Source organism: Mus pahari, chromosome 9 (genome assembly GCF_900095145.1).
Source record: "Mus pahari chromosome 9, PAHARI_EIJ_v1.1, whole genome shotgun sequence".
NCBI classification, from domain to species: Eukaryota; Metazoa; Chordata; class Mammalia; order Rodentia; family Muridae; genus Mus; species Mus pahari.
In genome coordinates this window covers 48,753,791-48,768,406 of record NC_034598.1, presented here as the reverse complement: position 1 = coordinate 48,768,406, position 14,616 = coordinate 48,753,791, and the positions used below count along the sequence as shown (strand labels likewise).

Genomic DNA, 14,616 nt, shown 5'->3' with positions numbered 1-14,616 from the left:
TACGGGTGGTTGTGAGCCACCATGTGGTTGCTGGGATTTGAACTCAGGACCTTTGGAAGAGCAGTCAGTGCTCTTACCCACTGAGCCATCTCTCCGGCCCTAATATTCCTGTCTTAACGTGCCAGCCAGGGTGTTCCCCACGTACATGCCTGTCTCTGACAGGCAGGATGTCAGTCCCAGGGAGGTCTTGCAAACTTCAACTTTACTTGAACCCTATTCCAAATGGAAGTTTTACTCCAAATGGCTTCTTATATTGGAGCAGGTGTTTCTCTTATGGTGGGTTCCAGCTTATAAAGGGAAGAGACCACAAAAGCGGCTGGGTGGTTGGTTTGGGTCCAAGCTTATTTCGGCTAACTGTACAAAGCAGTTCTACCTGACCCCTGTTGTGATTGTTAAGGCCAAGGTAAAATGCTGATGGCTTGTGAGCTGTTGCTTGTCTAGCCTGAAACTTTTCCATGAGCTGTTACTAGGAAACTTTCTCATACACTGTTACTGCTTTACCAGGATGTTCTGTGCTTTGGTGTTCTTGGAAATCAGTCCCAATAGAAGTCAGACCTGCTTGGTACAGTTAGCCACAATAAGCTTGGACCCAAACCAGCCACCCGGCAGCACTCCCTGCACCTGTGCATGGGCTTTTATGGTCTCTTGCTATATAAGCTGCCCCTGGGATGGACCCCAGTATAAGAGAGACACCTGCAGCCTGGCAGTGGTGGCCCATGCCTTTAATCCCAGCACTTGGGAGACAGAGGCAGGTGGATTTCTGAGTTGAGACCAGCCTGGTCTACAGAGTGAGTTCCAGGACAGCCAAGGTTACATAGAGAAACCCTGTCTCAAAAAAACGAAAACAAAACAAGTGAGAGAGACACCTGCTCCAATATAAGAAGCTATTTTAGCTATTTTGAGTAAGATTTCCATTTTGAGTAGGGATCAAGTAAAGTTGAAGTTCCCAAGACCTCCCTGGGAACTGACATCCTGCCTGGCAGAAAGACATCTGTGTGGGTAGCTGGCATGCTGGTTGGCAAGTTAAGACAGGAATGTTAGGCAAGTCAAGTCCTCCACCACAGTTGAAATACCCCAACCAATGGGAACAGGATAAGTGTACAACAGACATGTTTCTAAGGAGATCCCCTAAATCCTGTTTGGTGGGATAACCTGCACAGATGTTTGTGGATTTTAGGTATAAAAGCCCTACAGGATCTTAACTTCACAATCAGCTCCTGAATCTGGTCTGTGGCCCTGATGCATCTGTCCATCCTGGGGTATGGGCGTTCAATAAGCCATTCCTATTTGACCGAGATCTGTGTTTGGGTGATTTGAGCCACGATTCCCAGACTCCAACAATTGGTTTCCAAGAACACCAAAGCACAGAACATAACCGAATATGCAACCAACTGAGGCATGAGAGTTTCCCAGTAACAGCACATGACAAAGTTTCCTTGTAACGTTAGTAACAGCACAAAATGGCAGGCTAGACAGGCAGCAGTCACCCAGGCTTTCACAGAAATGACTATGGGAACAGAGCTGAGTTTTCAGTGTGTGTGTGTGTGTGTGTGTGTGTGTGTGTGTGTGTGTGTGTTTCGTGTGCATGTCCTTTTTTTCTTTTTTATTGATTTTTAAAATTTTTCATGTTTGTGTGTGGGGGTGTTGGGTCCTGTGGAACTTGAGTTACAGACAGTTGTGATCTGCCTGGTGGGGCTGGGAATTGAACCTGGGTCCTCTGGAAGAGCAGCTGGTGTTCTTTACTGCTTTTTTCCCCCTTTTCCTTTTTTTTTTTTTTAATTTTTATTTATTTTATTTAAGTACACTGTAGCTTCAGACACCCCAGAAGAGTGCATCGGATCCCATTATAGATGATAGTGAGCCTGAGCCACCATGTGGTTGCTGGGAATTGAACTCCGGACCTCTGAAAGAGCAGTCAGTGCTCTTAACCGCTGAGTCATCTCTCTAGCCCCCCTTCCTTTTTCTTTTCTTTTTCTTTTTTTAAAGATTTATTTATTTATTATATGTAAGTACACTGTAGCTGTCTTCAGACACTCCAGAAGAGTGCATCGGATCCCATTATAGATGATAGTGAGCCACCATGTGGTTGCTGGGATTTGAACTCCAGACCTTCGGAAGAGCAGTCAGGTGCTCTTACCCACTAAGCCATCTCACCAGCCCCCTTTTTATTTTTAAAGACTAGTTTTCTGCTTGTTCTGGAATTCAGTCCATAGACAAGGCTAATGTCAAATTCAGACATTTGTCTGACTCTGCCTCCCAAGTGCTGGAACTAAAGGCATGCACCACCATGCCTGGCAGAGTCTATATTCCTAACTTTGCAAATCAAGTTCTATTTTAAGTGTTGGATGCCTTCTTATTTATTTATCAGCAACGTTGTAAAGTTTCAACAAACATTTCCATAACAGTCTGGATGCGACCAGGAAACTTTATCACATGAAAAGGTAGTCCTGGCAGGAGTGATGGACGGTGGCTTAGAACATTTGCTCTTGCAGGGGCCCTGGGGTTGGTCTCCAGCACCCACATCGTGGCTCACAGCTGTCTGTAACTCCAGTTTCAGAGGATCTGACACCTTCTTCTGATTTGCGTGGGCAATGGACACTCCTGTGGCTCACATAAACAAAAGTTTTTTAGAAAGAAAATGCAGACCAACAGTATCACCCAGTGTCACAAGCTTAGTTCTAGCTAATCTTGAGGCAAGGTAAGAGGATACGTTTGTTTGTTTTGTTTGTTTTTGGTTTTTTTTTTTGTTTTTGTTTTTCGAGACAGGGTTTCTCTGTGTAGCCCTGGCTGTCCTGGAACTCACTCTGTAGACCAGGCTGGCCTCGAGCTCAGAAATCTGCCTGCCTCTGCCTCCCAAGTGCTGGGATTAAAGGCGTGCGCCACCACTGCCTGGCAACCTGTAATATCTTGTCTTAAAAAAACAGACAAAGAGGCTGGGGAAATGGCTCAGCGGTTAAAAGCACTGACTGCTCTTCCAGAGGTCCTGAGTTCAAATCCCAGCAACCACATGGTGGCTCACAACCATTTATAATGGGATCTCATGCCTTCTTCTGGTGTGTCTGAAGACAGCTTACTAATATACATAAAATAAAATCTTTCTTAAAAAAAAAAAGCATTTGTTTATTTGTTTAGTATTTTTTGGTCTTTTTGAGACGGGGTTTCTCTGTGGATTCCTGGCTGTCCTGGAATTCTCTCTGTAGACCAGGCTGGCCTTGAACTGGAAGGTCCACCAGCCTCTGCCTCCCAAGTGCGGGGATCAAAGGCATGAGCCACCATGCCCACCTGACAGTGTTTTAAAGGTCAAACCCATGGCTTTGCCAATGCTAAACGTTCTATGGTTAAGCTATGTCTGTCTATCCAGTTTAGAACTCTTCGCTGTTGAGAAAGAGCAGAGACAAAATTCTTTCCTATTATTTTTTGTTTGTTTGAGGTTGATACAGTGTATCTACATAGTGCCAGCTGTTCTGGATCCTGTGTATCCCAAGCTGAGTGTTTAACTCTAGGACTTTCTGCTTCAACTTCCTAAATGATGAAATCATAAATATATGCCACCATGAGCAGCAAGGTTTCATTTGATCTTTGCGACTCTGTAAAAATAATGTTTTTAATATATGTGTTTCTGTGTGAGTATGTGCACCTGAGCACAGGTGTCCATAGAAGCAGCAGATCCCCGTGGAGTTGGAGTTACAGGTGATTGTGAACCTCCTGGTGTAGTTCTAGGAATCCAACTCGGGTCCTTTGAAAAGCAGTACACAGTTTTAACTGCAGAGTCATCTCTTTAGCCCCGCATTTATTTTTCTGTTATTTGCTTGTTTTTGGAGGCAGCGTTTCTCTGTATAGTCCTGGCATCCCTGGTCTCCGTGGCCTTGAATTTACCAACAATCACCTGCCTCTGTCTTCTGAGTTCTGGGATTAAAGTTGTGTACCACCGTGCTACGATTCTTTAAAATTTTATACATATATGTGAGTGTTTTTTACATGACCGTCTATATGCCGATGTGATGCACACAGGGGCTAGAAGAAGGAATCAGATCTCCTAGCTGGAGTTACAGGCGGTTGTGAGCCATTAGATGTGGGTGCTGGAAATGGGACCCAAGTCCTCTGTAAGAGCTGCAAGAGGTTTTAACTGCTGAGTCATTTCTCCTGCTCTTTGTAACTTTTTCTTTTTTTTTTTTTAAGATTTATTTATTTATTTTATGTACATGAGTACATTGTTGCTATCTTCAGACACACCAGGAGAGGTTATCAGATCCCGTTACAGATGGTTGTGAGCCACCATGTGGTTGCTGGGAATTGAACTCAGGACCTCTGGAAGAGCAGTCAGCGCTCTTAACCACTGAGTCATCTTGCCAGCCCTAGTTTTGACTTTTGAGATAGGGTCTTGCTTAGTATCCCTGGCTGACTTCCCACAATCCTCCTGCCTCAGCTGCACTGCTAGAGTTACAAGCATGTACCCCCATACCCAGATATAAATTATTTTTGTTTTATTTTTACTTTAAAATTTTTTTAAAGTTAGTTTATCTTTTTATGTGTTTCAGTATTTTGCTTACATATATGTCTTTGTAAAGGTGCCATGTCTACTGGAACTGAAGTTAGAGACAGTTGTAAGGTGCCATGTGGATGCTAGGAATTGAACCAAGGTCATTTGGAAGAACAGCCAGTGCTGAGCCATCTCTTCAGCACCCCCCTGTTTTTTCTTTTTCTCTTTCTTTTTCTCTCTTTTCTTTTCTTTTCTTTTCTTTTTTCTCTTTTTTTGAGGCAGGGTTTCTCTGTGTAGCCCTGGCTGTCCTAGAACTTTCTTGGTTCACAAGGCTGGCCTTGAATTCAGAGATCGACCTGCCCCTGCCTCAAGAATACTGGGATTCAGAGCATTTTCCACACCTGGTCTCATTATTCTATTTTATAGATAAAGAAGCAAGCTCAGAGCTTGTTGTCTTGCTAGTCAACAAGGAACCAAGAATCCATCTATGATCATCTTAGCCAGTGATCTTTCTGCTACACCTCAATTTAGGAGGTACAGTCTGCATGTATTCTCTAGTAGTTGTATAAAGTAGTATTTCTAAGATGTGTTTGCAACCCTCCTGGGAGTTTGGATGTGTGTGTGCTGGGTTCTGACAATCACCAGTGAAGAAGATTGCATCCTCTGATCCCCTTTTCCCAGACTGTTTCTCGTCAGACACCCATTTTGAGAGTGAGGAAAGAGGATAGTCAGTTAGGGCTGAATTGTCTAAAAGAAGCAGCCTAATTTAGAGCTGGGTGCAGTAGTATATGCCCATTGCCTGGGCTTTTTGAGAGGATGAGGCAGAAGGATTGCTTGAGTTTAGGAATTTGAAGTCAGCCTGGGCAATAGTTTAAGACCCTGTTTCTTCAAAATATTTTAGGGTTGAGGTTGTAGTTCACGTGTTTAATGCTTTCCTAGTGTTCATGAGCTCTGCTATCTTCTTGTTCACAGAGGTCATTTCAGCTGCTATGTCATATTCTCTCTCTCTCTCTCTCTGTATCTCTGTTATCTATATATGTTCTAGGGTGGGTGTCTCCAGTTCTGTACATCAATTATGGATGTGCAAAGGTTTTACAGATGGGCGAAACTGCATAGTTCTTATCTTTTAAAGTACCTTTATAGCAACACATTGTGCTGATGTCTCCAGGAGACTGTAGACAGTGATTCAAAAATCCTCTATGGCCAGGGTGTGGTTCAGTGGAACAATATTTGCCCAGCATGCAGGATGCCTTGGATTCCCAGTAGCTAGGGAGTAAGAAGATGGTAAAGCTTGGCAGAGAGACATGAGCTCTGGAATGGGGTTGTGAATTCTACCTAGGCCAGCTATGAGCAATGGCCCTTGGCCGGACATTTTATCTGAGTTGCCTTCCTCTTTAAAGGTGCTATTACCTACCTATTATAGAGTTACAAGGATTAATTAAGGTGACTCATGCACTGTAGTTATATAGTAACTTGAAACACTAAGCACTGCATTGTAGCTTTGTTCAGCTAAGTGTGGCAGTGTATGTCTGGGATCCAGGAGGGTCACAAGTTCTCCACCAACCTAAGCAATTTAGAGAGATTTTTTTTTGCCTCAAAATAAATTTAATTTTTCTTTTAGACAGGGTCTCTCTATATACTCCAGGCCATCCTTGGACTTACCGTGTAGCCAAAGACGACCTTGAACTCCAGAGTTTCCTGCTTCCACCCTCCCAAATGTTGGGATTATAGATACATGTGCCATTCCTGGTTTCACATTTAAAAAACAGGGCTTTGATGTAGCTCATGGCTTAGCATATGTGAGACTCATGTAACCATATACAGGTTCCTGTACACACAGAGAGAGAACAAACTACTGTCTCCTAAGAATGGAAGTTTGTTTGCCTATAGGAGACAATTTTAAGAGGATTCTAGAGCCTGCAATCTCCCACTTGTTCTTGACCACCAGGGGGCACCGTTGTCCCTGAGTATTTTGAATCATCCCAAGGTCACAATGATGGCACATCTTTTCTGTGGCCCCTTCCTGTTCTCACTCGGGTATATTTGGACCTAGAGTTTCCTTAGCTGTTATATTCATGGCGGTCTTAACTTTTCCACCTATGTTCAGAAAGGAACTGTAGTGCTAGGGGTGTGGTTTGCTGTTTGAGTATTAGCAATAGCATGTTACAAACCGTATTAATTCCCAGCGATGAGGGACAGACTGATACAGACTCAGCTTTTGGGCGAAACCACTTAACCCCCTTCATCTCTGGGCTTTCACATTGATTTTATAACAATAAACATCAGGATTAAACAACTTCAGATAAATAAAAATTTTGACGTTAAAATACATTATCTTATCAAGGGACTTAAAGAGGATGACATTCTCCCTGCAGTTATTAAAACTCCAGTTACCATTAATGTAAGGGACGTTTCCCAATAATTGTCCCTTCAGCAGCCTCACCTGATGGGGACAGCCTCTGGTTACTTACGGCACTAGAGTTCAGGCCTCTGATCTACTAGCTAGTCTCTGTGGATAATTAACTATGGGGGAAGGAACCAGGTCAGACTATTCTGGGGTTATGAGGAAACCCCATGTAAGATGCTAAATTGGGAGCCGATATTGATCAGTGAAGCTTTGAAGTCCCCGGGAGGTAGTCTAAGGTTGTTGCTTCTCGAGAGGTGTAGCTTCTCTTGATAAAGTTCTCTCATAAGAACTACCTAACTTCCAAGCCAGAACAACACTGCTGAGGAGGAATGAATGTGTATATGAGAAAACTTGAGGAAATGGGGGGTTTTCTCTCTCTTTTCCAAGTCTAAGCCACAAACTACAACCTCTATAAACAAGGACTATGTGAACTTGGCTTACATGGACACTGAGACCTCTGCACTTTGTTACTGTCATGTGGTAAGATAAAAGGATTGTCCATTTGAGGCTTGGCATTTACAGATAAGGTACTCTGATCATTGGGTCAGCTTCTCTCCACCCTTAGGCTAGTTACACAGTAGGCACAGGAGAGTACAGACGTTCTGAGGTGTTCTGCCCTCAGATTGTAATGTGTAAGATCATTAAATCCTCGTGTCACTCACTGCAATGGTTTCTGAGGGAGAAATAAGAGACAGAGAGCCAATTAGGATAAACGTCCCTGAGTCCTTTGGAAATACTGTGAATGATGGGACAAAGAGAGTGTCTAACACCTGATCGTGGAGAGCGGCAGCTCCTGACCCTGTGGCTAAATCTGAGGTGGGCTGGCTCTATGGGGTTTTATGAAGAATGTCAGAATCATAAGGCCCAGGACCCAAAGACTGAAAGGTTCCTTCATATTAAGGGGGGTTTTGTAAGACTTAGATTCCATACAGTTCACAAACACCACTAAACATTCAGGCTTCTGGTTTTGCTCTTCTCCTCATAACGGGGTCAGTATCTGTACTATCAAGATATCTTCTGTTCACAAATGACCATCAAGCAACTAACTCTGGCATCATAGCGGGCTTTCTGCGTGATGTCACCTCCATGGCCATGAAGTCATTAACCAAAGACATTCTTTAAGAAAGCATGCCAAGCAGGTAGAGGAAGTGCAATGGTCATTTGCTGTGTGCTGTGACCTTCAAATGTCGCGTGCTGGAGCTTTATCTTAAGCATTCTCCGGAGAATCCGAAATGTGTTAAGGGCAAAGGGAAAAGCCAAAGAAGGAAGTTAACTGAGTTCTCAGGCACATCCTTAGACACCTACAATCCCCTCCCCACCCACTCCGAATTAGCCTAATCCGCAAGGTCCAATCCTCCCCGCTATAACATCTGTCAACGGCTCAGATCCCGCCCCTCTCCCATCTTGGGCCAATGGCCGAGGCCGGGGTGGGTTCCCGGAGGGGGGCGGGCTCAAGTTTCGGGCAGGGGGCGGGGCCTCGCCGAGGACCCTGGGCTGGGCGCCTGTGCCGGTTTGTCTACCCTTTCCCCTCAGCCGCCTCCTTTCAACCTTGTCGGCCGGTTGGCGCGGTCTCCATCCCAGCGGCGACCGCTCCTGTTGCAGCTCTCTGCCTTCCGTTCCTTCCCGCCAGGTCCCGGAGTTTCGCGCGCCATGGCTCTCCTCACTGCGGCAGCCCGGCTCTTGGGAGCCAAGGTGAGCTTAAAGGAGGGAGAGCGCCGTGGCGCGCGGGGTGGGGCTGAGGCGGCCGCAAGGCCTCCGGCACCGGCTCTCCCTCCCACACCGGAGCGCAGCCCTCCGCGCCTTAAAGGGGCCCGGCCCTGGCGAGCCGCCAGCCCTTCCCGAAGCTCCTAGGCCATGTGCTGCGTGCCCTTCCGGCTAAGGTGAACGTTGCCGTCCCGGCCTGCAGCCCCCGGAGGCCCGCAGACCCGCCTTCGGTCATATCAAGCATCCAAGGTGGAAGCGAGGGATGCAGGGCCCTGGATGCAAGGCCAGAGAGCAGAGGTGTGGCGTGGCCCCCCGAATTAGGGAGAGAACTGTTGGAGGAGGAGTGGGGGATGTACAGATGCGCTCACTTGGTCACTGGGGCTAATTTGGGCTCTGCTTTGTAGGGTGAGTCCTGTCCGGACCTGTTTCTTTCCTCAGTGTAATTGAAGCCTGTAAGTGACCCCACCGTTTTAGTTTTGCTAGGGGACTAGAGCCCCCCAGCTCCTCTTTGTCCTTGGGACTCCTGCACTTAATGTATATAGGAGGAGCTTGGGTAGGGTGGGGCATTTCTGTTAAACCTGCTGATTGAGTATCCCATCAGGCTCTAGCAAGAACCAGAAAGGTTGCTCCTCCAAGCTACAGCCCAATAAATGAAGACAGGCGTGATGTAGTAACACCAAGGTCACATGACTCAATTCCACTACCTACCAGGAGTCCTTCCCCTTATTCCCTGGGGCCCTTTAATTTGATGGTTTGCCTTTTGAATTCTGAAGTTGTCCAAGTAGGGATAACTCTTAATTTCACGTTATCACTACTTTGGGCTCTGCATAACTTGGGCCTTTAAACAGAGACCCAGCTGTGCTGAGGGAACCTCAGCTCTAACCCAAGTGGGGACAGTCCCACAAATGACCTTGGCTTCTGTTTTAGTTTTAAAGGAACCAGTCGGTTTTCTCATCAGTAAATAGTTTGAAGCAGTGTACACCTGCTGGTTTTGACTTTCTGTGTGAGATGCACACTTGTCAGATGTACCACAAAACTTGTAGGACTTATCTTGGGGCTTTTCTGTGTTCAGCAACAAGGTAGAGACTGGTTATTTGATAGACACTTGTCTTACTTGGCTGTTGCTACTGCTGCTGCCAGGGAACTGGGTAAGGAAACCTCTTGGGAAATGAAGCAAGTTCTAGACGGTGTTTGGCAGAATGGTGGACCTATAATTAGATCGGTTTAGAGCTGCTAACCCAGACCAGATAGTCTAACAACAGGGAACTTGAAAACCCTTTGGGTTTACTTTTTGAGTTTATCTTGCTTCATAAAGCCCTGGGAAATTTCAGAATGCTTTGGGAGAATGACAGGGCCACATTTGTGTTGTCATTCTTTACTTTTATGTTAGAAGTGGAGCTGAGGATCCCAGAAACTTTAGTAGTCTTTTGTACTCTGTTGGTCAAGTTGCTTGAATCTCAGTGTGCCTAGCACTGAGCGCGATGGTACATGGCTGTAATCCCAACACTGGGGAAACGGAGACAGTGGGTACGGAGTAAGTTTGAGGTCATCCTGAGCTACCTGCTTCTCCCAAGAGGTGAGCCTTACTCTTGAAATCAGCAAGGGCAGTGGGGTGGTGATGGCACACACCTTTGCCTGTAATCCCAGAGGCAGGTGGATCTCTGTGATCAAGAGCTGGAGGCCAGCCTGGACAGCCAGGGCTACACAGAAACCTTGTATCAAAAAACAAAACAAAACGACAACAACAAAAAGTGAGCAAAGCCCAGAAACAGGCCTTGGGGACTCTCAACTGTAAAACATACTGGGGGCTTAGACAGGAGGGTCCTTACAAAGTCAAGGACACCCTGGGCTTCACAGATGCACAGCCTTTGCAAGTGTGAGCGATTGCTGTGTAAGCATAAGGATCTGAGTTCGTATCCCTACCTCCACCTAGGGCCACATTTAGTTACATCACCTATGACCCTTATTGTGCTGGGGTTGAGGGAAGAGTGGAGTCACATGGACCCTTAGGGTGTCCTTTGCCAGTCAGTCTGTCAGGAACCAGGTTTTTTTTTTTTTTTTTTTTTTAAGATTTATTTATTTATTATATGTAAGTACACTGTAGCTGTCTTCAGACACACCAGAAGAGGGCGCAGGAACCAGGTTTTAAGGAGACTTTCTATTTAGATGTTACTAAGGTGAAGCCAGTGGAGGAAGACACCTGAAGTCACAGACAGGGAAGAAAGCAGCTACAATAAAACAAAAACACACAAAACTGTCAAAGCCTAACAAAATTAAGGGCCCTGGAGAGGGCCATGCAGTATAACTGGGGGTCTGAGGAGCCTTTGAGCGTATCAGCATCACTCATATCTGCTTAGGCTTTCTAAATTAGCCCCATTTCCTTAGTCATTGGTGACCAGTTTTACTTTTTAAAGACTGGTGGTGGTGCACATCTTTAATCCCAGCACAAGGGGGCGTAGAGGCAGGCTGATCTCTGAGTTTGAGGCCAGCCTGGTCTACAGGGTGAGTTCCAGGATGGAGAAAGCTATACAGAGAAACCCTGTCTCAAAAAGAAAAAAGGGGGGGGGGGAGGGGGGAGGGGGCTGGATGACTCAGCAGTTAAGAGCACTGATTGCTCTTCCAAAGGTCCTGAGTTCAAATCCCAGCAGCCACATGGTAGCTCACAACCATCCTTAATGAGATCTGATGCCCTCTTCTGGGGTGTCTAAAGACAGCTACAGTGTGCTTACATATAATAGATTAAAAAATGTTTGGGCCGGAGCGAGTGGGGCCAGAGAGAGAAGAAAAAATGTCTGAAGACAGCTACAGAGTGCTTTCATATAACAAATAAATCTTTAAAAGAAAAGAAAAAAAAGGCTGAAAATATGGAGATAGAGCTCAGTGATTTGCCTTAGATGTGCAAGACCCTAGGTTTATAAACCTTCAGTGTGTGCACTTGCACTAATGTATGGTTGTAATTCCAGGATTGAAGAAGCTAAGGTAGGAAGATCTCAAGTTCCAAAAGTTTCTGGCCAGCTCAGGGCTACATGAAACCTGTTAAGGAAAAACAAACGAACAAAAAACAATTAGAAAAAGGATTTTTAAAATCTGTTAAGACGTGTGTGTGTGTGTGTGTGTGTGTGTGTGTGTGTGTGTGTGTGTGTGTGTAGACCTTGTCCAGGAGGTATGTAGCTCATACCTATCATTCTTGAGCTTGGTTTTGTCCTGGTCTTTTCATAGCTGATCTGGAATTGGATAGGAATTGGAATAGGGCCACCAGGTCACCTTTAAGCTTTGGAAGTCAACATACTTTATCAGCCCTATCTAAAAGGAATATTGTTTTAAGAATCTCACCATGTAACCCAAGTCTGGCCAAGAATTCTTTCTTAACCCCCATGTTAAGTCTGCCTCAAGGCTTGCACCATCATACCCATCCTAAAGGGGAATTCTGTGTCAATGAGAATTACTTCTCTAGGCTAGGCTGTTGGGAACTTTGAAAAGATCGGTGCAGTTTTACATTAACAGTGACTTGCAGTGTGTCCACACCACTACTTTCTTCCTCCCTCCCTCATTACCTACCTATTCCTCCTCCCAAGATAAGGTTTTTCTGTGTAGTGCAGACAGGCCTCAAACTCAGATGCACCTGTTCTGCCTTCTGCCACCCACCCCCAGGCACTAGAATTAAAGCCCTGCACCTCCATGCCCAGCTTCACTGCACATTTTCTATAAGCCCTAATCTGAAATTAATCTCAACAAAGCAGAGTCATTTTTTCTCCTGTGAAATAGGCTTAACACCCAAAACTTTGGAAGGCAAGACTCTGATCTGTGAACATTTAGCTTCCTTGACCAAGTGGGACTTAATGTTAATTGTGGTATAAGTCTATTTGTTCCTACTAACCTTTAAATTGGTAGCATGTGATTTCATGGGCTCAGTCACTTAGCAAGGACGGAAGTATGGGTGAATAAGTAGAGAAGAGCTCTATTGCATTCCTGGTTCTTAGAATCCAAGCATGCAGCATAGGAAACCAGACTTGGATCTCAACTAAAGCCACATCATAATTTCTTGTGCAACTTTAGCACTATCTTCTTAGCATCTGCCAGTTATTTCCATTGCCCAGGTTTTCTTAGGCACCATTATCTGGCATACTTGCTGATTTGATGAGATTGTGATCCTGAAGAAACGGGATGGAATCTGACAGTTTATGTTTATATTTTTTGAACCGATATGTGTTGCTGGGATTACAGGCATGACCTACCATATCCAGCTTTATTTATTATTTTACATGACTTTAGAGGACCTGAGTTGGTTTCCAGCACCCACATTGGGTGGCTTTACAATCGCCTTCAACTCCAGGTTCAGGAGATTCCATCCTCTCCTCTGGCCTTCATGGGCATCTGCATACATGTGCCATACTCAGATGCATAAATTAAAAGAAATCTTTAAAAATAAATTTTATAACCTAGGCATGTTGGCACTTAACTTAATCCCAGCATTCCGAAGACAGATGCACATCGATCCAAACTCTTATGAGTTTGAGGCCAGCCAAGGCTGTACAGTGAGGCCCTGTCTCCTGCACTTAATAAAATAAACAGTCATGCCGGGCGTGGTGGCACACGCCTTTAATCCCAGCACTTGGGAGGCAGAGGCAGGCGGATTTCTACAAAGTGAGTTCCAGGACAGCCAGGGCAATACAGAGAAACCCTGTCTCGAAAAACCAAAATAAATAAATAAATAGTCATACAAAGAACAGAATAGATTTCTGCTGAAACAAAAAATAAGATTCTATCCTTTGTTTTCGATTTGGGCAACTCAGTCCTTTTCTGAGGTATGAATGATAATCTTTGATGGTCTTCCTCTCTGAAAATTAGTGGATTTGTAGGCAAGATACTGTGGGAGTGACAGGTAGGAGCCAGCAAGATGGCTCAGCAGGTAAAAGCACTTACTTGGCTGCTAAGCTTGATGACCACTCCGGTCCCACGTGGTGAAAAGACAGAATCAATTTATCCTCTGACCTCCATCCACACCAAAGCCATGGTGTATATGTGTGACTCAAGCACTTAAGTAATAATGTAATACAAAATTTAAAATGAAAATGATAGGTAGATTTTATCTTTTTTTTTTTTTTTTAAAACAAACAAGGTATTGAAGCCCTGGCTATCCTGGAATTCTCTCTGTAGACCAAGCTGGCCTCAAACTTAGAGATCTGCCTGCCTCTGTCTCCCAGTGCCAGGAACACAGGAGTACACAACCGCCGCCTGGCTTGACAGGTAGAATTAAGAGAATTCTTGCTGGTATTAAGGGGTCAGTATAAAATCTGGACTACTCTGCTGGGTCTGTAAGTGGCCTGAGCAAATTGCAGGCTAGCTTCCAGCAGGACCATTGTGAAGCACAGGGTGTGAATGGCTTTGGTTCTCTGACCCGATTCTGGGAACAGAAGAGTCTTTGTCCTAGGCCGGTTTACTGTTGTTGTTGTTGGGTTTTCTTTCCTTTCATGGTTGGTGGTAGGTCTTTTTTAAATTTCCTTTTCAAGTTTCTCTGAGACAGAGTTCCATAACTGAGGCTGGTTTTAAACTGATCCTGCTTCTGCCTCCCCGGTTCTAAGGTTATAGGTGTGTACTGCTGTGGCAGGCCTTCAGGTCTTAATTTATTTATTTTTGAGATTCATACACTAAGGAAGCAGGTGTTTCTATTTATTTTTGAAATTGAGTCTCACAAGCTAGCCCTGGCTGTTCTAGAACTTAATGTGTGTGGACCAGGCTGTCCTCAAACTCACTGTGACTCTAGTGCTATGATTAGGGTGGGCACCAGTGCACCCTGCCTGATTTAGTTCACTATGAGTATGTTTGTGTATTTTCCTCTGAGAATTGTGGCTTCAAATACCCCCACCCCCACCTCTGAGCTAAAGAAAAGTTTTTCTTTCTTTTCTTTTTTCTTTTTTTTTTTTTTTTTTTTAGATTTATTTATTTATTATATGTAAGTACACTGTAGCTATCTTCAGACACTCCAGAAGAGGGCGTCAGATCTTGTTACGGGTGGTTTTGGGCC

At 44.8% G+C, this 14,616-nt stretch overlaps 1 protein-coding gene across 1 annotated transcript in view; it reads left to right on the top strand.

The window, feature by feature from the left end:
• The first annotated feature begins 8,361 nt into the window (after positions 1-8,361).
• Cs (citrate synthase) overlaps positions 8,362-14,616 on the top strand; it is a 21,907-nt gene continuing 15,652 nt past the window's right edge. Inside the window, exon 1 of the mRNA XM_029542025.1 lies at positions 8,362-8,579. Within this exon, the coding sequence (XP_029397885.1) occupies positions 8,538-8,579 (42 nt within the window). The 5' untranslated portion in view covers positions 8,362-8,537. The remainder of the gene's footprint in view (positions 8,580-14,616) is intronic.